The sequence below is a fragment of the Stenella coeruleoalba genome (genome assembly GCF_951394435.1).
Source record: "Stenella coeruleoalba genome assembly, chromosome: 6".
NCBI classification, from domain to species: Eukaryota; Metazoa; Chordata; class Mammalia; order Artiodactyla; family Delphinidae; genus Stenella; species Stenella coeruleoalba.
Window position 1 is genome coordinate 90,005,313 of NC_137151.1, and position 25,733 is coordinate 90,031,045.

General features: G+C 38.8%; 1 protein-coding gene across 2 annotated transcripts in view; it reads right to left on the bottom strand.

Annotated features, from left to right (window-relative positions):
* PGAP1 (post-GPI attachment to proteins inositol deacylase 1) overlaps positions 1–24,953 on the bottom strand; it is an 85,678-nt gene extending 60,725 nt beyond the window's left edge. For both annotated transcript variants that reach the window (XM_079924636.1, XM_079924635.1), the window contains exons 1-5: positions 24,633–24,953; positions 12,145–12,298; positions 9,374–9,549; positions 3,897–4,068; positions 566–723 (exon numbers count right to left, since the gene is read on the bottom strand). In XM_079924636.1, coding sequence (XP_079780762.1) covers positions 566–723; positions 3,897–4,068; positions 9,374–9,549; positions 12,145–12,298; positions 24,633–24,779 — 807 coding nt within the window. In that variant the 5' untranslated portion in view covers positions 24,780–24,953. The remainder of the gene's footprint in view (positions 1–565; positions 724–3,896; positions 4,069–9,373; positions 9,550–12,144; positions 12,299–24,632) is intronic.
* Positions 24,954–25,733: the final 780 nt, after the last annotated feature.

The following is a 25,733-nucleotide window of genomic DNA, read 5'->3' on the forward strand; positions in this document are numbered from 1 at the left end:
AGAAGCTGTGTATCCCAGTTAAAGACCAAATACTTGATGTCCTAGCAGGGAAGAATAATTAGCAGATTAATTAATCAGAGCTCTATCTATACTATCAAAGCTAATTTTTAAATTTTAAAATCAGTAAACCTTCATTCAAGTTTAAAATTCAAGAGTATGTGAAATGTTTGATCTTCCATTACCACTGTATACAGCATACCACTGAGATACACCCGGGGCCCCTGGCCTTCAGTCCATACTTTTTTATACTTAAAACTCTAATCAATGGATAGGCACTTATTTTGAACAAGAAACAATCATCTTCATAAATAAGAGTCATTTGCACAAAGTTTCTAAGATCCTTTTCACCTTCCATGGATGTAAGCATCCAGGCCTCTGTCTTCCCCAAATATTCATATTCATTGTTTCATGTTCTGTCTCTCTCACATACACATGCACACTTGCACACACACAGTATACCAGACCAACTCAGGAATCATTTCTAACCGATTACATATCACTTCTCCTTTCATGCTCCACTGTGTCCATCATGTTACTACTTTAGTAGAATCTTTAAAAAGATTACCACAACAGATAAGGCACTGGTATGATGGCTTAATTTTGGTAGAAAAGTCAGTCCTGAACGAACTTGGTAATCCCGGAATCCTCCAGCTACAGACAGTGTGGTTAAATTTATGTGTCTAGCATTCAGAATCCAATAGTTGTTTACAGTCATATAAAAATCTGGTGGGAAATAAAAAAGACATACATTAAAAATCAGTAACCATGCTCTGTAACAATAACCCATCTATAATACTAATATTAAACTGAATTTCTGTTTAAGCCATCTGAATTGTCTATAACCAATGCCATCCACATTTCTCTATTTTGGGTAAAGTCAGTATCTTTACACATACTCTACTTTCCCCATCAGAGTACAAATACTAAGAGTTAGTAAAGGTATCAATAAAGAAAAAAGATAACCCAATTTTATCAGCTTTGACAAGTCCATAGCAAACAGGTCTCTACATTCCACAAGGATGCTGCTTGTTTATGAGCCACATAGTATAGAAAGAAACCCCCGAAATTCTTCCAAAGATATAAGTTTACTATGCTAAGGAGTTATATCAATAGATCTTCCTAATCATGGTTGTGTCCCTGCTTATAGGGCTTAGCAACTCTCTACTGCAGTCACTGTAGTACTGGTGACCAAACAAAGTACTATTTAAGTTCTTAAAATACAATCTATCAGGACAATGACAGTCACATTAGTCTTGGGACTCTCCGCTGCAGAAAATCTGATGCTTAAGAAGATTCTATCCATTTAGTGTAACAAGTGGTGCAGACAATTTTTCCACTTTATCTATGGAAGATGAGAAAAATTTAGTGTTGAAGATCTGAGGCCAGGGCAGGAGAATTCTCATTTCCTATTCTGATTATCAAAACTTATTGCATTTTTTATCCTGGCATTTGATCCCATTGATGGCTTTTAACATTTTGGAACAGCAAACTTCTCATTAAAGATTTCAGTAGTATTCACTTACTGAGACAAAGCAGACCCATTCCTAATAACTCCAGGGCTTGGGATAAGAGTTCCAATGAGGTATACATGCCATATGTCTAAATACTTAAAAGTCAAACTTCCAGCTAACAAACTTAAATCAAATGTATTTTCTCTGCCTACCTTGACAAATATATCATTGAAATAACCTGGAAGGCCAGGTTCAAATTAAGAATTCTAGGACACCTCAGAGTTGGACACCAGATTATGGCAGCATAGGGAGAGAGCATATCTCTGGCCACAGATTGCTGTGGAGATCTGCAGCAAAGGGGGAACAGATCACTGTGCTCTCTTCTTCTTCCCATCCACATTCCATCCTGCATCAGAAAGACCTCCTGTGCACATCAAAATTCTGTCTGTACCTCATGCAGAGCCACCCCTTGGCCATAACTCAAGCTCAGGATTCTACATACCTGTCCTCAGGATAGATCCAAGTAAGAGTAAGGGAGTGGGCTTCAGGCATATGGGCAAGAAAAGTCTGAAGGACTGGCTACCTGGATCATAGTCCAGAAGTAAAGGTACAGCCTGTAAGTGGGGAGGCTGCTTGGCCTGTACACTCCACACCCTGTGGGGAATGGCAACACGAGAGCAGGGCCCTCTGAAGTACAGAGCTCAGTGCAAGGCTTCCTTTCCCCTATTTAAGGACACTATTTCCACTAAGTATAAATAGGGAATCTACTTCTGGAGGTCATATGGGTCTCCTAAAAACTTAAAATCCACCCTTGAACTTTTGTTTTTTCATTCTAATTATGGCTTAATGCAATAAAAAATAAATACAGACTAAAAGGCATAGAAGCTTGCTAATTACTGGAGAGGCCCCCTGACCCTAAGAAGCACTTTCAACCTAAGCCATTTAGAGACAGACCATCAGTATCCTTCAAAAACAGTAAACCTGACTCTCTTGACAGTTCTTTCCTCAAAGAGATTTTTAAAATGCATTTTGAGTAATTATAATTTAGCCTGCATGGCTCATCTACATATACCACATAAAATGCAGTAAGGGAAAGAATCCTCAATTGTGGTGACAAGTATTATGGCTTGTCTATACCTTTAATTTTTTCCTAAACCTATTATAAATAATAATTTATAATTATTAGAATCAGTAAAGCATATTTAACCAACTTCAATAATAAAACTAAAGATTTTTATCAGAAGAGTTCTACAGGCAAAGTTTTAAATGTACTAAGGAAAAAAATCAAACTTCTCTTTAAGTGCTACTGCACCAGATATTCCAGCAAGTAAGTTACTCCTTGGCAATGTTATGTTAAGATGGGTGCTTTGGAAAACTACTTTGGTTTGGAGTCACTAGGGTATATGTCTCACTTATCTGTAAACAAAATTTTCACCACAATTAAGATAATGCAAATTTTTATAGGGTAAGAAGTTGTGTAAATTTACTGATTAGGAAAAATAATGATATCTTTCTAAAGATTTTCTTCTACACATACAGCATTCCAAAAAGCAGTGAATACTTGACTTTCTTTAATAAAAAGTTGAGATAGTAGGCATTTAATTCTTATTCTGTGACATTATCACTATTTAATTAGATGACAACAATCATAAACACCTACTGTTCACTCAAAATTCCCTGCAACATTACAGTATTATCCATAATTTTATTTCCTCTGTTATCGTAATGTAACTCAATTCAGAGGCAGCATACGTAAATGTTAAAAGCACAGGCCCAGAAACAAGCTTGCTGGAGTCAAATACCAGCTCCACTATTTTCTTGCCATGTGACTTTGGGCAAGAATTTTATCTTGGCCTCTTTTTCCTGTCCATGGACATGGCAATAACAATGGTACCTACCTCAAAGAACTGCCATAAGGATGAAATGATACAATAAGCATGTAAAGTTCTTACCACAATATCCAAAATATAATAAGAGCTCTATAAAGATTAGCAATCCTACCTTACCTCATCATATAAAGTGTTAGCAGACCTATTTATTAAAAAAAAAACAAGGCATTTCTACTATTTTACTTAAATATAAGGTTATTTTGAATGAAGTACCCAGAGGAGTTAACAAAAAAAGGAAGTATAAACACACTTTAAGAGACCAAGAGTCATCCTCAAGAATAACTAAAATGAAGCTCAAGTGCCTAGGGGTTATAAGACACATGTTTTCCATGTTAAGATGCAAAAGACAGAGAAAATTAACAGCAGTTTCAGTTATGAGCCTAAGTTGAAAGTCACAAAAAGAGATGCTCAGAATTGGAGGTGCTGATTTAAACCTAAGCTGCTTCACACATGGATAAACCTGTAGTATACTCTAAAGGGAGTAGTAGCTGCAAGGATCTGTTTAATCCTAAACAACAATGGAGAGGTCAGTTAGTGTTTATGTAACAGGACTCACCTGTAATGAAACGATCTAATGGCATCACAGGAGCAACATGAGGTGTTGCTTGTGTAATAAGAAGATTGATCAGATCCTGCTTAAAATTTTTCAACGTAAGCAATGCTCTTGCAACAAGGCCACCCATAGAATGACCAATTATCGCCACACTTTTTGGAGCAAATTCTTGACCCTATTTAAAAAATCACCAAGGCATGATTAAGGATTAATATTATAATAAATATACTAAATACTTCTCTCTACATATGAGCAATTTCATAGAAAAAAGAAAATTAAACTATTTATATAACCTCCCATAATAAGATACAGAAATACATTTTCATATATTTGTAATTAGTGTATACATATTTTGTGTTCTGCAAACATTTTTAACAGCTAGGCTTTGGTTTTCTGAACCAAAATCAGAACACTTGGTCTAGCAAATCATGTTTTTACCATTTGTTATATTGTATGTAAGAGGTGTAATTATATTTGGTGTATACCAGAATATTAGATTTCATAGGATACATAAAGTCAAATCATTTATTTGAAACTTGAAATAGCACAAAAAAGCCAGAACAGTTACAACTGCCACAGCAATATACTACCTCATCATATTGATATATCCTATCTCATCAAATTATTTCTCTATTGTGTGCCTGGGTTTAAAAGGAAGCCAGCATTCCACAACATCTATTCACTGACAATTACATATTTTATTTTTTAAATAAGTTTGGGTTTTTTTTTAACATCTTTATTGGGGTATAATTGCTTTACAATGGTGTGTTAGTTTCTGCTTTATAACAAAGTGAATCAGTTATACATATACATATGTTCCCATATCTCTCCCCTCTTGCGTCTCCCTCCCTCCCACCCTCCCTATCCCACCCCTCTAGGCGGTCACAAAGCACTGAGCTGATATTCCTGTGCTATGAGGCTGCTTCCCACTAGCTATCTACCTTACGTTTGGTAGTGTATATATATCCATGCCTCTCTCTCGCTTTGTCACAGCTCACCCTTCCCCCTCTCCATATCCTCAAGTCCGTTCTCCAGTAGGTCTGTGTCTTTATTCCTGTCTTACCCCTAGGTTCTTCATGACATTTTTTTTTCTTAAATTCCATATATATGTGTTAGCATATGGTATTTGTCTTTCTCTTTCTGACTTACTTCACTCTGTATGACAGACTCTAGGTCTATCCACCTCATTACAAATAGCTCAATTTTGTTTCTTTTTATGGCTGAGTAATAGTCCATTGTATATATGTGTCACATCTTCTTTATCCATTCATCCGATGATGGGCACTTAGCTTGTTTCCATCTCTGGGCTATTGTAAATAGAGCTGCAATGAACATTTTGGTACATGACTCTTTTTGAATTATGGTTTTCTCAGGGTATATGCCCAGTAGTGGGATTGCTGGGTCATATGGTAGTTCTATTTGTAGTTTTTTAAGGAACATCCATACTGTTCTCCATAGTGGCTGTATCAATTTACATTCCCACCAGCAGTGCAGGAGTGTTCCCTTTTCTCCACACCCTCTCCAGCATTTACTGTTTCTAGATTTTTTGATGATGGCCATTCTGACTGGTGTGAGATGATACCTCATTGTAGTTTTGATTTGCATTTCTCTAATGATTAGTGATGCTGAGATCATTTCATGTGTTTGTTGTCCATCTGTATGTCTTCTTTGGAGAAATGTCTATTTAGATATTCTGCCCATTTTTGGATTGGGTTGTTTGTTTTTTTGATATTGAGCTGCATGAGCTGCTTGTATATTTTGGAGATTAATCCTTTGTCAGTTGCTTCGTTTACAAATATCTTCTCCCATTCTGAGGGTTGTCTTTTTGTCTTGTTTATGGTTTCTTTTGCTGTGCAAAAGCTTTTAAGTTTCATTAAGTCCCACTTGTTCATTTTTTAAATTTCCATTTCTCTAGAAGGTGGGTCAAAAAGGATCTTGCTGTGATTTATGTCAAAGAGTGTTCTTCCTATGTTTTCCTCTAAGAGTTTTATAGTGTCTGGCCTCATATTTAGGTCTTATCTGCTTTATTGCAGCAGTCTGGAACCGAACCCGCAATATCTCTGTGGTATACCTGTATTTCTCCTCCATTTGCTCTTTAGCTGTATTTGCTTTTTTGTTGTTGTTACTCTAGAAATTACAATATACAGCCTTAACTTATCTACCAGAATTAATATTATATTTCTTACGGCAGTGGAATAGTTCTATTTACTCCTCTTCCCATCCTTTTCACCATTAGTATATATTTTCCTTCTAAATAAATTATAAACCTCATAAGGAATTCATTACTGAAAATAAACTTTTTAACCTTTTAATTATGAACCAATTAGAGAAAAGTTGGAAAAATAGCACAGAGAGTTCCCATATACCTCTCACCCAGTTTTCCGCAAGGTTAACAGTTAATATAACCATACTACAATGATCCAAAACAAGAAATGAACATTGGTGCAGCAACAGAATTGACTGCAGACCTAATCTAAGTTTTACCAGTTTTCTCACTAATGTACTTTTTCTATTTCAGGGTTCCATCCAGCATCCCACCTTGAATTTATTGTTATTTCTCCTTAGTCTCCTCTAATCTGTGACAGTTCTTCAGTCTTTCCTCATTTTTTATGACCTTGATGCTTCTGAAGAGTACTGGTTAGTTATTTTATAGCATGTCTCTCGATTTCGGTTTGTCTGAAGTTCTCACATGATTAGAATGAGGTTATGCATTTTTGACAATAATGCCACAGAAACTATGATGCAGCGTGTCAGGAGATTCATGATATCAATATGTCTTATTACTGGTAATGTTAATCTTGGTTAAGATGATGTCTACCAGGTTTCTTATTGTGAAGTTCTTTCCCTTCGTAGGTAATAAATATTTTAGAAAAGATACTCTGAAACCATGTGAATATCCTTTTCCTCCTCAAACCTTCACCTACTGATTTTAGCACCCATGATGAATCTTGTCTGTAGCAATTATTACTGTGCCGTTCACCTAACGGGAATTTTTTATTTCCCTCTTTCCTTCTACTAATCACAAAACTGCCAGTTTTTGTTACTCTGACAATGTCTTTATTTTGTCCTCATTTTTGCTAGATATACAGTTTTAAGTTGAGAGTCCCCTCCCACCCCATCATCCTCCAAAAACCTTTAAGATGCTCTTCTATTGTTTTGGGCTTTCATTATTTCCGATGGAGACCAGCAATAATTTTTATTGTTTTACCTGTAGGTAAAGAGCCTTTTTTTCTCTGGCTGCTTTTAAGATTTTCTCTTTACTTTGGTTTTGAACAATTTGACTAGGATAAACTTGGGTGTGAGTCTGTGTTTATCCTGCTTGACATTCATTGACCTTCTTGATCTGTCGGTTGAAAATTTTAATCAGAATTGTAAATTTGGGGCCTTTAGTTCTTTGAATATTATCTTTTTTAATAAATTTATTTATTTATTTTTGGCTGTGTTGGGTCTTCGTTTCTGTGGGAGGGCTTTCTCTAGTTGCGGCAAGCGGGGGCCACTCTTCATCGCGGTGCGCGGGCCTCTCACTGTCGCGGCCTCTCCTGCTGCGGAGCACAGGCTCCAGACGCGCAGGCTCAGTGGTTGTGGCTCACGGGCCCAGTTGCTCCCCGGCACGTGGGATCTTCCTAGACCAGGGCTCGAACCCGTGTCCCCTGCATTGGCAGGCAGACTCTCAACCACTGCGCCACCAGGGACGCCCAAGTTCTTTGAATATTTTTTCCTCTTATATTTCTCTCTCTTCTTCTTCTGGGGTTCCAGTTATGTATGTGTTAGCCTAATTAGTATTGTCCCACAGATTCCTGAGGCTCTGTCCTTTCCATCCTTTTATCCTCTGTGCTTCATATTTTGGATAGTTTTTAACTGTCCTGTCTTCAAATTCAATGATCTCTTGTTCTGTGGTGTTCAACCTGCTTAAAGCCTATGTACTGAATTTTTCATTTCTGTTTTATTGTTTCAGTTCTCAATTTTTCTTTTTTATTCGTTATTTATTTATTTATGGCTGCGTTGGGTCTTCGTTGCTGCACGCAGGCCTTTTCTAGTTGTGGCAAGCAGGGCTACTCTTCGTTGCGGCGTGTGGGCTTCTCATTGCGGAGCATGGGCTCTAGGGGCACGGGCTTCAGCGGTAGTGGCACACAGGCTTAGTTGCTCCGTGACATGTGGGATCTTCCCTGACCAGGGCTTGAACCCATGTCCCCTGCATTGGCAGGCAGACTCCAAACGACTGCGCCACCACGGAAGTCTCTGTCCTTTTTCTTTTTTAATAGTTTCCATGTCTCTACTGAGCTCCCTCATCTGTTCCCTTGTTGTTTGCATCTTTTATTCTAAATCCTTAACTCTAATGTTTTTGAGGCTTATATGGAAGCATTGTTAAGGTGGATCCTACAGTAGCTCTTACTTTAGGGCTAGAGTAGCTCTATTCCTAAATCGTGTCCTTTCTTGGGTCTCAAATGAATGCCCAATGTTCAGATAAGTCTTTCTAACTAGCTGGTCAGAACTCCTGGGCACCAAGTGGCCTCTCAAATCTCAATTCAACCCACAATTCCCCACAAGCTGTTTTTGCCAGGACTTGCACAATGGTATACCAAGGGAGGAAATGACTTATCCTAGTAGGTAGTAGAATTATCCCTGACGCTGTTTAGAATTGCTGGCACAGATGAATTTGAGTCTGTTGTACTGCTCTTTTAAATTTCTCTAGGGACACATATTCCCCCTTATTCCTTGCACCTGAAGCAGACATACCCCACCACTTCCTCCTTGGTATGCTACTGCCTTGCAGCCTCTTGCCCTGTGCATACGTAGCACAGCACTCAAAGACTGAAGGATTCAAATTTCTAGAGCTCCCGTCTCTGCCTAGTTCTCTTCTTTCTCCTACCTGACCACAAATCTAGCCATTTCAGTAGTCCCAAATTCCAATCTCTGCCTTCTTCAGCTTAGTGATATCAATTTGCTGTTCTTGACCTCTAAAAATTTACCCCATGGTCTGGAAAATGCTTCCAGGCAGAAAGCCGGGCACTCACGGAGCTCACCTCACATGTTTCCCCTCTTTCAGTGGTCACAGTCCTTTACCACTTGGTTGTCCAACACCTGAAAACATGTGCTTCAGATACCTTGGCTAGTTTTATAGTTGTTTACATATGGAAGTAGTCTACTCTAGTACCAGTTATTTAGCCAAAACTAGAAGCAGAAATCCATACTAATGGCTTTAGGAAATGCACTGCACTCCTAATTCATACATAAAGTAAAAAAAAAATTTTTTCCAAACTTCACAAGAAAGATTTCTTGTAAATTGAATTTGAACTTCAAAACCCACCACTGAGTTCAAAACGACAGAGTCCCACACACAAATACCTTTGTGCCACCTTTGCTTCAACTTCCATACAAACAAATAAATAATTTAAAATATGCTGAGTCCCTTTAACCAAAAAAAAAAAAAAAAAAACCCAATAGGTTGATCACTATTTATTTGTATGATTATCTCGTACTTTATAGAGCTTGAGAATTGTTTTAATGCATTCATGCACAAACTTGGTCTGCTTCTGAAGACTTCCACCATATAGTGCCACCAGTTCTTCATTGAAATTCACACTAAAGAAGTCAAAGTGGTACTTGAAGTCAATGTCTTCAGCTTTTCTAAGTGCAATAGAGCCAATAGAACGAACTGCAGAGGAAAAAGGTGAAGTGCACATTAAACAAAAATTTTTAAAGTTTCATCTATTCTTGCTTCAAAGTCTCTTAACAAATAACTTTATCCCAGATTCTGAATACAACCTATTTCAGGGTGACATCCTTAACAATAGCAATTTAGAAAAACAAACCAACTTAACAATTGTGTGTCTTGTCCTGTAAATTTTTTTAAGTTAAGTATAACGTGAATGGTTCATTCATTCTCTACCTGCTTCCCCTTCAGTAGGGGCAACAATAGCTAAAAGGGAAGGAAGGATTCCTTGAAGAATAAGAAATAGGAATTTTGTCACACTTCAGGATTTTAAGAACGAGAAAATTCCTACAAGAAACGTCTGCTCATTACAGCTCATCACAGTGGTGTAAATACTCATGCATAATTTGTCTCTTTTTCTTACACATGACATCCAATCATTAGTAAATCTTGTCATGCTCTACCTTCTAAATATATCCCCAATCAAGGCTTCTCACCATTTCCACCACCACCTTCCTAATCCAAGCACCATCATCTCCTGCCTGAACTACTCTAACAGTTTCCTAAATGGTCTCTCTGTTTCCACTGTTTTAGGTTTTGATAAAGTAGTCTACATATATATAAAACTTTTTTTTAAGTTGCTGGTCTCTTAATTTCAAATGCAATTCCCATTTCCTGCATTTGTACTCTCTAGGTTTTGGGTTTAGCAAACAAAATAGCTGTTTGGCATTCCTTTTTTTTTAACATATATAACTCATGTACTATACAACTCATTGTGTAAAGTGTACAATTCAATGATATTTTGTATAGTCAACCATTTCTGCAATCTAACTTTAGACATTTTTTAATCACCCCAGAAAGAAAACCCTGTACTCATTAACAGTTACTCCTCATTCCTCTTCTCCTTCTAATTCCTAGAAAGCACTAATATACATATGCATGCATATATATATATAGGTAGATAGATAGATGTATATAGAACTGAATCACTTTGCTGTGCAACTGAAACTAACACAACATTGTAAATCAAATATACTTCAATTTAAAAAAAATCTAAGATGATAATAAAAACAGTAAAAGTAAACAGTAAAAGATGATAATAAAAACAGATAATAAAAAAAGTAAAAAAATAAAAACAGTGAAATAAAAACAGTAAAAAAAGTAAAAGATAATAAAAACTAGATAAAAAAACAAAAACCCAATGTTAAGTGGAAGAAGCCAGACACAGAACAATGCGTACTGAGTGATTATATTTATAGTGCGACGTTTAAAAATAGCCACAAACAAGTAGACTATATTAGAGATGCATACTTAGATGCTAAAACTATAAAGAAAGTCAAGAAAATGACTACCTTAAAGTTAGGAAAGGAGGGAGTTTTAATCAGGAAGGGGCACACAGGAGGCTTCCAGGGTGCTGGCAACCTTCTACTTCTTGACTTGGGTTTTGGTTCCATGGGTACTCACTTTATAATCATTTTTAACCTAATAGCCATATTTTATGCATTTCTCTGTATATGTGTTATATTTCAAACACAAAGATTAAATTAAAAAATCAGAGTATATCATTTCCTACCCAAACCCTCCAATAGTTTCTCATCACACTTAGATCAAAATTCGAAGTCTCTTCCACAGCTTTTATGACATAGCCTATGGCTACTTTTCCATCCTCATCTCTTTTCATTTTCTCTAGTCTCAGTGGCCTTGAATGCACCAAGCACGTTCCTGCCTCCGGATCTTCCCCAAATAGTCACATACCTCAGTCCCTTGCTACATTCAAGCCTCCGCTCAAAATGTCATCTCCTCATACTGGCCTTCCCTGGCCACTTCATCTAAACTAGCCACCTCCTGACCCTGTTTATCCTTTATCCCTTACTCTGGTTTATTTTTCTTTCTAACTTTTAATATTACTGGCATACTAATATCTAGAATATCTAGAATACTGCCTGGCTCATGGTAGGTACCCCATAAATATTTGCTAGCTAAATAGATAAACATGTAAGTAATTATACTAAATGTTGAAATAATTCTATTCTCATTATACAAAAGAATACACCATTTAATAACAACAAAAAAAAGAGCAGGTTTTAGCTGAAATTACTTCTAGATTGCCTGACTGTTAGGCCAAAAATAACTGCTATATTTCAATTTGGAATCTGTACATATAACTTCCCTACCCCCACCTTTCTGTGTTTCCCTCAGTATTTCTAGACCTAATTTAAATAGCTCCAAAACAAAGAAACCAGTCTCCTCTCTTGTTCAGCAATAACATAAACCACTGACTTACTTCTCTAATCAATGCTTTAGGTTCTGTTTTCTGTACCCTCCACTTCTAACATAAACCTCTTTCTTCTGCTGATTCCTGAATCCCTATGTCATCTATTTATCATTCCGCTCCATCTTATCTTCTCCTACTTACTCTTTGCAAAGTGGCTTGCAGCTATTCTTTTTTGTGTACTTCTCACATGTGCTTCTCTCAGACAAAATGTCATATATTTGTGTCTCCCAGTATACCTAGCGTTAATACCTAACACAGAGTACATGTCTGATAAATTCTTCAATTGAATTTCACAGCTTTCAAAATTTACTTTTGAGACTTACCTTGCTTATAACTTCCAGCATTACCGGGAAGAAAGAGAACAGGAATACCCGTTAAAGGGAGAACTTTGTGTTCTTCAGCATAGGATCCTTCTCCATAAAGATATAATTCATATGCAGGATAGCGTTTTGCCAGTTTCTTTGGGAGTTCTATTTTCTATAGAAAAAAAAAAGCAACTTCACTTTAATCAGTTTTACTAATACAATTCAGTCTCACCGTACCCAATTCTGAATTTGAAATAGTACAATATAAAAATATTACTGATGATAAAACTACACTTAATGCACAAGTTCTACTTTTAGTTTACACATATGAAGACTCAGTCTTGAGTTATGTGAGCTTTAAACCATGTAGTCTTCAAGAAAGCATAAAATGGGACTACTTGAAATTCTAATAAATACAAATTACTCAGAATAGCTACTGGCAAGAGAAAAACACTGGTTTATGTCAGCAAGTTCCATGTTAACATAACTGAAAATGCATTTAATTTAGTATCAGTTATCAATTATACTTAGAAATGATAAAAGCTTTCCATTATCAAATGAATTCTTTTTTGCTATTTTAAACTGTTTTGTAATGTCTCTCTCCTTTCACTCAGGCCTAACTATATACTCCAAGCTGTTACATCATTCAAAGGAAAGTAAGTTTGTTTTATAATGCAGCTTTCTGACCTCTCAACTTAATATGCTTGACCTACAATGTACTTAACAAATTAATCTGAACCTTACAGCCATGTCTTGGTTGAGACATGTACACTCTTCTCACCATGAACATTCCAGTGAATTAGCATCTGTTTCAGTTTTCATGGACTTGGTGCATGGTTTATCAGCAAGCCTAAAACTACTCTGCAATTCATATTACTGTATACCAAATGAGGCAGTAATTCACATAACATTTCTTTCAGCAAAATACAAATGAAGTCTTAATGTCATCCCCAAAAGGTAGGCATCTATAAAAGTGGGAGTAAAGTATAAGTTCTTCTTCTCCTTTTTTCCCCCGAAGGGATGGAGACTGTTAAAAATGAAACCAGTTACACTGAAGAGTAGATTTTATTTAAGTACACATCAATAGATTTAATGATCTAGCAGTAATGTACACGTGCTTGGTAAAAATTTTAACTACTGAATGAATTTTGAAAATTGTAAATGGATAATGACTACTGAAAAAAATCACTGTTCTAGAAAAAGCATAATTCTGATCATTCATGCAAATTCCTGAATATTCCTTTGAGGATAGTACCATAAACAATCTGTGCCACTAACACCATGAAAACATCTTTAGAGATTGTGACCTTATTGTTTAAGATACTAGCAACTTTATCTCCTCAAATATTCAAAATACAGAGATACCAACCCCACTATTTGCTTTATATGTGTACATGGACTTAGATTCAAATTAGTCCCAATATTAATTATGCATAGTAAATAATCAAAAAATAGATGTAATATTTTGTTTCTTTAGGTACAAATTAAGCAAAAAGAAAAGATGAGAGAAAAAGGGAACAGTTATCTTAACTCCTCTCAATTTAGTACACCATTTGATATAGCAGTACATGCGTATTAGATCACTATTCTTTTTAGGACAGTAACTAAAAAAGTTTTGAACTACTTGAAAATTAACTCAGAAGAACAGGAACTATCAAATATATAGAAAAAGAAATATTTAATTCTCTGGAAACAGAAAAGCAAAAGAATATTACTTGATATATTTCATAACCTACTATTATAAAGGCAATTTCATAGTGAGACACTGTACATTTAAAAATATGAAGGCATCAGACGGCGGGGAAGATGGCGGAAGAGTAAGACGCGGAGATCACCTTCATCCCCACAGATACATCAGAAATACATCTACACGTGGAACAACTCCTACAGAACACCTACTGAACGCTGGCAGAAGACCTCAGACCTCCCAAAAGGCAAGAAACTCCCCACGTACCTGGGTAGGGCAAAAGAAAAAAGAATAAACAGAGACAAAAGAAGAGGGGTGGGACCTGCACCAGTGGGAGGGAGTTGTGAAGGAGGAAAGGTTTCCACACACTAGGAAGCCCTTCGAGGGCGGAGACTGCGGGTGGCAGAGGGGGGAAGAAGCTTTGGTGCCGCGAAAGAGAGCACAGCAACAGGGGTGCGGAGGGCAAAGCGGAGAGATTCCCACACAAAGGATCCGTGCCAACCAGCACTCACCAGCCTGAGAGGCTTGTCTGCTCACCCACCAGGGTGGGCAGGGCTGGGAGCTGAGGCTCGGGCTTTGGTCTGAGCGCAGGGAGAGGACTGGCAGCGTGAACACAGCCTGAAGGGGTTAGTGCACCACGGCTAGCCGGGAGGGAGTCCGGGAAAAAGTCTGTACCTGCAGAAGAGGCAAGAGACTTTTTCTTCCCTCTGTTTCCTGGTGCGCAAGGAGAGGGGATTAAGAGTGCTGCTTAAAGGAGCTCCAGAGACGGGCGCGAGCCGCGGCTAACAGCGCGGACCCCAGAGACGGGCATGAGACGCTAAGGCTGCTGCTGCCACCAAGAAGCCTGTGTGTGAGCACAGGTCACTCTCCACATCCCCCTTCCGGGAGCCTGTGCAGCCCGCCACTGCCAGGGTCCCTCCAGGGACAACTTCCCCAGGAGAACGCACGGCGCGCCTCAGGCTGGTGCAATGTCAGGGCGGCCTCTGCCGCCGCAGGCTCGCCCCACATCCGTACCCCTCCCTGCCCCCGGCCTGAGTGAGCCAGAGCCCCCGAATCAGCGGCTCCTTTAACCCCATCCTGTCTGAGTGAAGAACAGACGCTCTCTGGCGACCTACACGCAGAGGCGGGGCCAAATCCAAAGCTGAGCCCCGGGAACTGTGCGAACAAAAAAGAGAAAGGGAAATCTCTCCCAGCAGCCTCAGGAGCAGCGGATTAAAGCTCCACAATCAACTTCATGTACCTGCATCTGTGGAATACATGAATAGACAACGAATTATCCCAAATTGAGGAGGTGGACTTTGAGAGCAAGATTTATGATTTTTTCCCCTTTTCCTCTTTTTGTGAGTGTGTATGTGTATGCTTCTGGGTGAGATTCTGCCTGTATAGCTTTGCGTTCACCATTTGTCCTAGGGTTCTATCCGTCCGTTCTTTTCAGTTTTTTTTTTTTTTACTTCTTAAAAAATTTTTTTTCTAAATAATTATTTTTTATTTTAATCACTTTATTTTCTTTTATCTTACTTTATTTTATCTTCTTCCTTCCTCCCTTCCTCCCTTCCACTCTTTCTACTTCTTCTCCCTTTTATTCTGAGCCCTGTGGATGAAAGGATACTGGTGCTGCAGCCAGGAGTCAGTGCTGTGCCTCTGAGGTGGGAGAGCCAACTTCACGACACTGGTCCACAAGAGACCTCCCAGCTCCACGTAATATCAAACGGCAAAAGTCTCCCAAGGATCTCCATCTCAACACCAACACCCAGCTTCACTCAACGACCAGCAAGCTACAGTGCTGGATACCCTATGCCAAAAAACTAGCAAGACAGGAACACAACCCCACCCATTAGCAAAGAGGCTGCCTAAAATCATAATAAGTCCACAGACACCCCCAAACACACCACCAGACGTGGACCTGCCCACCTGAAAGACAAGATCCAGCCTCATCCAGCAGAACACAGGCACTAGTCCCCTCCACCAGGAAGCCTACACAACCCACTGAACCAACTTTAGCTACTGGGGACAGACACAAAAAACAACGGGAACTACGAACCTGCAGCGTGCAAAAAGGAGACCCCAAACACAGTAAGATAAGCAAAATGAGAAGACAGGAAAACACACAGCAGATGAAGGAGCAAGATAAAAACCAACCAGACCTAACAAATGAAGAGGAAATAGGCAGTCTGCCTGAAAAAAAAATCAGAATAATGATAGTAAAGATGATCCAAAATCTTGGAAGTAGAATAGAGAAAATGCAAGAAACATTTAACAAGGACCTAGAAGAACTAAAGATGAAACAAGCAGCAATGAACAACACAATAAATGAAATGAAAAATACTCTAGATGGGATCAACAGCAGAATAACTGAGGCAGAAGAATGGATAAGTGACCTGGAAGATAAAAGAGAGGAAATAACTACTGCAGAGCAGAATAAAGAAAAAAGAATGAAAAGAACTGAGGACAGTCTCAGAGACCTCTGGGACAACATTAAATGCACCAACATTTGAATCATAGGGGTTTGAGAACAGGAAGAGAAAAAGAAAGGGACTGAGAAAATATTTTAAGAGATTATAGTTGAAAACTTCCCTAATATGGGAAAGGAAATAGTTAATCAAGTCCAGGAAGCACAAAGAGTCCCATACAGCATAAATCCAAGAAGAAACACGCCAAGACACATATTAATCAAACTGTCAAAAATTAAATACAAAGAAAACATATTAAAAGCAGCAAGGGGAAAACAACAAATAACACACAAGGGAATCCCCGTAAGGTTAACAGCTGATCTTTCAGCAGAAACTGTGCAAGCCAGAAGGGACTGGCAGGACATATTTAAAGTGATGAAGGAGAAAAACCTACAACCAAGATTACTCTACCCAGCAAGGCTCTCATTCAGATTTGATGGAGAAATTAAAACCTTTACAGACAAGCAAAAGCTGAGAGAGTTCAACACCACCAAACTAGCTTTACAACAAATGCTAAAGGACCTTCTCTAGGCAAGAAGCACAAGAGAAGGAAAAGACATACAATAACAAACAAAACAATTAAGAAAATGGGAATTGGAACATATATATCGATAATTACCTTAAATGTAAATGGATTAAATGCTCCCACCAAAAGACACAAACTGGCTGAATGGATACAAAAACAAGACCCATATATATGCTGTCTACAAGACACCCACTTCAGACCTAGAGACACATACAGACTGAAAGTGAGGGAATGGAAAAAGATACTCCATGCAAATGGAAACCAAAAGAGAGCTGGAGTAGCAATTCTCATATCAGACAAAATACACTTTAAAATAAAGACTATTAGAAGAGACAAAGAAGGACACACATAATGATCAAGGGATCGATCCAAGAAGAAGATATAACAATTGTAAATATTTATGCACCCAACATAGGAGCACCTCAATACATAAGGCAAATACTAACAGCCATAAAAGGGGAAATCGACAGTAACACATTCATAGTAGGGGACTTTAACACCCCACTTTCACCAATGGATAGATCATCCAAAATGAAAAGAAATAAAGAAACACAAGCTTTAATGATACATTACACAAGATGGTCTTAATTGATATTTATAGGACATTCCATCCAAAAACAACAGAATACACATTTTTCTCGAGTGCTCATGGAACATTCTCCAGGATAGATCATATCTTAGGTCACAAATCAAGCCTTGGTAAATTTAAGAAAATTGAAATTGTATCAAGTATCTTTTCTGACCACAACGCCATGAGACTAGATATCAATTACAGGAAAAGATCTGTAAAAAATACAAACACATGGAGGCTAAACAATACACTACTTAATAATGAAGAGATCACTGAAGAAATCAAAGAGGAAATCAAAAAATACCTAGAAACAAATGACAATGGAGACACAACGACCCAAAACCTGTGGGATGCAGCAAAAGCAGTTCTAAGGGGGAAGTTTATAGCAATACAAGCCCACCTTAAGAAGCAGGAAACATCTCAAATAAACAACCTAACCTTGCACCTCAAGCAATTAGAGAAAGAAGAACAAAAAAACCCCAAAGCTAGCAGAAGGAAAGAAATCATAAAAATCAGATCAGAAATAAATGAAAAAGAAATGAAGGAAACAATAGCAAAGATCAATAAAACTAAAAGCTGGTTCTTTGAGAAGATAAACAAAGCTGATAAACCATTAGCCAGACTCATCAAGAAAAAGAGGGAGAGGACTCAAATCAATTAAATTAGAAGTGAAAAAGGAGAGGTAACAACTGACACTGCAGAGATAAAAGAGATCATGAGAGATTACTACAAGCAACTCTATGCCAATAAAATGGACAATCTGGAAGAAATGGACAAATTCTTAGAAATGCACAACCTGCCAAGACTGAATCAGGAAGAAATAGAAAATATGAACAGACCAATCACAAGCACTGAAATTGAAACTGTGATTAAAAATCTTCCAACAAAGAAAAGCCCAGGACCAGATGGCTTCACAGATGAATTCTATCAAACATTTAGAGAAGAGCTAACACCTATCCTTCTCAAACTCTTCCAAAATATAGCAGAGGGAGGAACAATCCCAAACTCATTCTACGAGGCCACCATCACCCTGACACCAGAACCAGACAAGGATGTCACAAAGAAAGAAAACTACAGGCCAATATTACTGATGAACATAGATGCAAAAATCCTCAACGAAATACTAGCAAACAGAATCCAACAGCACATTAAGAGGATCATACACCATGATCAGGTGGGGTTTTCCAGGAATGCAAGGATTCTTCAATATATGCAAATCAATCAATGTGATACAACATATTAACAATCTGAAGGAGAAAAACCATATGGTCATCTCAATAGATGCAGAGAAAGCTTTCGACAAAATTCAACACTCATTTATGATAAAAACCCTGCAGAAAGTAGGCACAGAGGGAACTTTCCTCAACATAATAAAGGCCATATATGACAAACCCACAGCCAACAACATCCTCAATGGTGAAAAACTGAAAGCATTTCCTCTAAGATCAGGAACAAGACAAGGTTGCCCACTCTCACCACTCTTATTTAACATAGTTTTTGAAATTTTAGCCACAGCATTCAGAGAAGAAAAGGAAATAAAAGGAATGCAAATGGGAAAAGAAGAAGTAAAGCTGTCACTGTTTGCAGATGACATGATACTATACATAGAGAATCCTAAAGATGCTACCACAAAACTACTAGAGCTAATCAATGAATTTGGTAAAGTAGCAGGATACAAAATTAATGCACAGAAATCTCTGGCATTCCTATACATTAATGATGAAAAATCTGAAAGTGAAATCAAGAAAACACTCCCATTTACCACTGCAACAAAAAGAATAAAATATCTAGGAATAAACCTACCTAAGGAGACAAAAGACCTGTATGCAGAAATTTATAAGACACTGATGAAAGAAATTAAAGATGATACAAATAGATGGAGAGATATACCATGTTCTTGGATAGGAAGAATCAACATTGTGAAAATGACTCTACTACCCAAAGCAATCTACAGATTCAATGCAATCCCTATGAAACTATCGCTGGCATTTTTCACAGAACTAGAGCAAAAAATTTCACAATTTGTATGGAAACATAAAAGACTCAGAATAACCAAAGCAATCTTGAGAACGAAAAACGGAGATGGAGGAATCAGGCTCCCTGACTTCAGACTATACTACAAAGCTACAGTAATCAAGACAGTATGGTACTGGCACAAAAACAGAAATATAGATCAATGGAACAGGATAGAAAGCCCAGAGATAAACCCACACACATATGGCCATCTTATCTTTGATAAATGAGGCACAAATGTACAGTGGAGAAAGGACAGCCTCTTCAATAAGTGGTGCTGGGAAAACTAGACAGGTACATGTAAAAGTATGAGATTAGAACAATCCCTAACAACATACACAAAAATAAGCTCAAAATGGTTTAAGACCTAAATGTAAGGCCAGAAACTATCAAAGTCTTAGAGGAAAACATAGGCAGAACACTCTATGACATAAATCACAGCAATATCCTTTTTGACCCACTTCCTAGAGAAATGGAAATAAAAACAAAAACAAACAAATGGGACCTAATGAAACTTCAAAGCTTTTGCACAGCAAAGAAAACCATAAACAAGACCAAAAGACAATACTCAGAATGGGAGAGAATATTTGCAAATGAAGCAACTGACAGGATTAATCTCCAAAATTTACAAGCAGCTCATGTAGCTCAGTAACAAAAAAACAAACTACCCAATCCAAAAATGGGCAGAAGACCTAAATAGACATTTCTCCAAAGAAGATATACAGATTGCCAACAAACACATGAAAGGATCTCAGCATCACTAATCATTAGAGAAATGCAAATCAAAACTACAATGAGGTATCATCTCACACCGGTCAGAATGGCCATCATCAAAAATCTAGAAACAGTAAATGCTGGCGAGGGTGTGGGAAAAGGGAACACTCTTGCACTGTTGGTGGGAATGTGAATTGGTACAGCCACTATAGAGAACAGTATGGAGGTTCCTTAAAAAACTGCAGATAGAACTACCATATGACCCAGCAATCCCACTACTGGGCATATACCCTGAGAAAACCATAATTCAAAAAGAGTCATGTGCCAAAATGTTCATTTCAGCTCTATTTACAATAACCAGAAGATGGAAACAACCTAAGTGTCCATCATCGGATGAATGGATAAAGAAGATGTGGCACATATATACAATGGAATATTACTCAGCCATAAAAAGAAATGAAATTGAGTTATTTGTAGTGAGGTGGATGGACCTAGAGTCTGTCATGCAGAGTGAAATAAGTCAGAAAGAGAAAGACAAATACCATATGCTTACACATATATATGGAATCTAAGAGAAAAAAAAATGTCATGAAGAACCTGAAGCAGTAAGACAGGAATAAAGACACAGACATACTAGAGAATGAACTTGAGGATATGCGGAGGGGGAATGGTAAGCTGGGACAAAGTGAGAGAGTGGCATGGACATATATACACTACCAAATGTCAAATAGATAGCTAGTGGGAATCAGCAGCATAGCACAGGGAGATCAACTCGGTGCTTTGTGACCACGTAGAGGGTTGGGATAGGGAGGGTGGGAGGGAGGGAGACGCAAGAGGGAAGAGATATGGGGACATATGTATATGTATAACTGATTCACTTTGTTATAAAGCAGACACTAACACACCACCGTAAAGCTATTGACTAGATTGAGGACAGAAAAGATGTAGGCATACGAAAAGGATAATGATGAAAGATACAGAAGAGGGTCAAAGGGTTTTAAAAAAACACATTTATAGTAACAGGACTCCAATATATTTTAAATTATTTTATATTATTTTAAATGAGAACCCGCCTTCCCAAAAATTAAACAATCCATAGTCCATACTGCTGTCAAGAAATAACCTTGTTAAGACATACACCTTATGTGTTTCCTCACTGCATACACAGATGATAAACACTTAAGAGAGAGGTCCTTTAAAACCTCACTCTAATTATTCTTACCTATTTCCTTATAATTTATACATGCCACATTTTAGATTTTTTAATATGTTCCAAAATTCAAGATTCAACAGAGTATATACTGAAAAGGCTCTCCTACCCCTGGTTCGTTAGCTATCCGGTTCCTTACCCAGAAGGTAACCAATGTTAGCAATGTTTGTGCTTCCAGAAATACCAATATTTTACATATATACAAATACAGGCAAATTTGTTTTAGGTTATTTCTCCTTTTTATATAAATGATAACATACTATAAATACTACTTATGGAATGTATCCTGGTATACCCACCTTCACAAATGCTGTTCTTTATTCCTGCAGTTTTCTTGTTTCTGCACCTTGTGAACTGTATACATACCCTCCACTGCCCAGTGCACAACCTCTTCTCGATAGCCTTTGACTACCCAAGACGAACACGGCTGCTCTCTTCTGTGAAGAGCCTCATACACACTCTCTTACAGTGAAATTATAACATTTAACACATTATATTTTACTTATCCATTTCACTCCTGTCTCTCCCCATTATATTTTAAAAACATAAATTTAAAGGCACAAGGTGTGATTCATCTCTAATTCCCTCTCACCCATACCCAGGATCTAGAATATATCTACACAGAGAAGTCATGAAATAAATTATATGCTAAATAAACATCATACTTAATAACAAAATATATGCGTCATATTTCCCAATATCAACATTTCCTTTCAGAGGGCAATTGTCAGGTCACATATCTAAAGAGAGCCAAACAAACTGTTGCATGAAAAAACACAGCACAGATGTTTTCTTATCGAATTCTACAATTTGCCTAAAACTGTTTGCTACCAAATACAAGCTCTGCCTTGCTGTCATAATAAGGCAAGAAGCTTTAAAGGATAGTGTGTATTTTGCCTGGTACGTGTGTGAGATGTTCAATTAACTCTGAATAAGTGAGTCTAGGAAAACTAAAGGTAGAGGATTAATAAAGATACTCAAACAATTTAAAATTCAAACAATTTTTTCAGAGTTTCAAATTCCTGTCCCACATTTTATTTTTAAAATGGAGAATAAAATTGAGCATGTTTCAACTAACCTTTCAAGTGCCTCTAAAATTCTGCTAAAGAATATGCAAACGAGCAGTAAAAAAGAAGAAAAGCATCAAGAAAGAGAAGAAAACCCAACAACCAGGACATCCCATATGCTGAATACCAACCTGTGAACAATTAGAGCTTACTATAAAATATAATTAAAAGCAATATAAAAAACATGTTTAGAACACTTTTAACAAACCATTGGTTCTTAATTGGCTGACCCCAATTATCCAGAAAGCTCACATTATATTCAAAATGAATCATTTCTGTAGGCAGTTTTTAACTGTATTTGTAAAATAACTCAACCTAGTGTGTACAATAAAAAGACTAAGAGTCAAAGACAAATACTGTAGTGAATAAACACTTTTTACATCATAAAAATAAAAATTTACTGAAAATGTGTATCAAAAACTCCTGCCACTGTAATATTACTGTGCTAACATATTATTCACAGAAGTGTAAAACCTCAAAACAGCAAAATTAACTAAATAAGACTACCTAACAACACCAAAAAACCCAAATAGCTCTTTTGCATTAGCTACACTAATTTTCTGTGTCTTTCCAGTCAATTTTATGAGGCACGAAATGTATCTGTGAGGTCCATATGCTTTGTTCCCAACACTAAGTGATTTCTACTACTGCAAATATTAAAATAGTTTCAATAATTGTGGGTAATCCAAAAATAAACGGGAATTAGTACTGTATTGTTCCAAAATGATTTTATTTTAACCAAACTCTTCAATGCAGTACAAAACTAAAATGACCTACTTCAATCTATTGGGAGTTTCCTAATTATTAAACCATAGAAAAATGAAAGGCGATTATAAGGGCTCTATTTTCAGTCTTTTTAAAAATCTAAACTAAAAGCCCATATATTTAACTATATGTGGCCTCTGATAAACATAAACCAGCATATTCATTTAGAAATTAAGAGACAACTGTAACATGTTAAAATGTGCTCCTTCAATAGCATCTGATATCAAATGCTTCCACTTCCTCATAAGCACTGATGCAAAACCAAGGTAAAGATCTCAAAACAAATGAAATCTAAATTCGAATTTTGCCCATGGGAAAGGATGCTGTTCAGCAATTTACCTTAAGTAGTTTTAAGATCTAAATAACAGCGGGATAATCAAATAATATGCTCCTTCATAATGACCTGTACACGGAAACAATCAGGATATGCATCCTTCACCTCAAAGAATAAATCTGCTATGGTTTTAAATGCATTGTATCAATATGTATTATAGTACACAAACTTCTAAGGTAGGGAGTTATCATTACAATACATATTCCATAATTAGGAGATGCATTTATAAAGAAAAGAATGATTCGGAAGAAATTTCTTTGGACGGTTGTGCAATTTGTCACCATCTCTTTTTACAGCTGGTCATGAATGAAATTCTAGCGTCTACTATGCTGAACTGATAAAGCAACTGTGACTGAAAATATCCAAAATGGAACGAAAGAGGTGGGGGCGGAGACAGGAAGAGAAAGAAGGGCCGGGTCTCTCTTCAATTGCAAACACAGTTGAGAAAACAAAAATAACACCACGAAATAGATTTTGTATGCAACTGGTAAGGGGCGACACGCATCAACCAGGATGCATGCACACGCACCGACCCACGACCTACAAAACAAGAGGGCTCCGCAAAACCTTCACAGGAGAGAACTGCGCTAGTTCCCCATTTATTTACTCATCAGGTTAGCCTTTCAGACGTAAACCCCTTAAGTCTCTAAGGCAAACCTGGGAACTGTGTAGCCAGTACACGCTCTGCAGAAGCTCGGTTCCTTTCTAGAAAAGCGAGAGCTGACGCGCAAACACCTGGGCGGGAGGGGAAGAATTTCGGCGCGTGGGAAGCAAAGGAGTGCCCGGGGCACCTGTTAAGGCAGGGAGGCGGGGAGGATGGGGTCTGGGTTTGGGGAGAGGGACTGGAGCTGAATCTCTGGGGATGAGGGGCGTTGGGCCCGGCCCTTCTGATGAGCCTGTGCTTGGGATTTGGGACCGCGAAGGAACCGGGCAGCAACCTCGAGGGGGGCGGGAAGCATGCCCGGTGGGGTCACCGTGAGAGAGGACAGGGCAGGAGAAAGGGGCCGCGGGGGGCTGCGGAGTCTTCCGGGTCGAAGCAAGCGGGGACAAGATTGGGCTAAGGGGGGCAGGAGAGGCGCGGGGAGCCGACGCAGGGGAAACACACAGAAGGGCCAGGCTGGAGGGGCCCGAGCCTCGGAGCGCCCAGCGAAGGGAGGGCGAAAGCTCACCTGATACTCCGGATACTCAAACATGTAGCTCATACTACACTTGTTTTCCTCAAATCCGAAGAAGACGTCCCACAGCCCCAGGGTCGCCATGAAGACCATGAGGGCATAAAACGCCAGGTTCCAGAGATTGACGGAGTGGAGGAACATGGTGCCGCCGCCGCCGCGGGATCCCTAGCCCTGACTCAGGGAGCCGAAGAACGCCCGGCTGCCAGCCTGGGAGCTAAGTCCAAGCACGCGCGCGTGCGCGGACGCCCGGCCAGCCCGCGGGCTCGCCGCGCAGTGCGCCTGCGTGTAGCCTCTCTGCTTGCCTCCCGCCTGCAGAGAGGGAGGCGGCGTTTGCTGGGGGAGCGCGAATGAGAGGGCCGAGAAGGGAGAAACCGAAGTGGGCTGGGTTGGAGGGTGAGGGGAGAGAGGGAAGGGCGCGAGGAAAAGGAAAAGGAGAAAGGGGAGGGAAGGGCAATGAGAGCCTGGCTGGAGGGAAAGAAGAAGAAGGGGGGGCGGGGGGTACTAGCGAAGGATGGGCGGAGCGCGGGGTCCTGCAAGCGAGGAGTGGGAAGGGCTGGGGGTGGGCGTCGGGGGCGCTAACCTGGAGACGAGGAGGCGAATAATGATGGTGAGCCAACCGGGAGGGGGAACATCAGAGCCCGGAGACCATCAGCTGTCACGTCGCGAACACCTCTCCTGCGCAGCTTAAAAACCCTAACCGTTCCATTTTGAAACGCCTCAGGCCTCCGCGATTTCGGTTCTCCCAGCGGTGGTGGAGCACATTCACAGCTCTCTGGACCAGTTAGCTTAAACAGGGAACAAATGGCATTTTCCTTCCCCTCTTTGACCGCCGACGCCGGCCCAGTAGGTAACAGCGCTTAAAAGCACGGACTCTTTAAAAACCACCAGCAGGTCGACGAGATTCTGGTCTTGGTATAAGATGAAAGCCTGAATCACAAAAAGCATCGTTAGTCTTTAACGTTACCAAATTTTTCATTAACACTGATGCTCCCGATAGGTACTGCGTGATCCGTTTATCGCTGACTTGCCTTACTCCTCAGAATCTCCTCCACCTCTTTGGAAATTGGTTCCACATTAACATGTGGAGGCAAATTC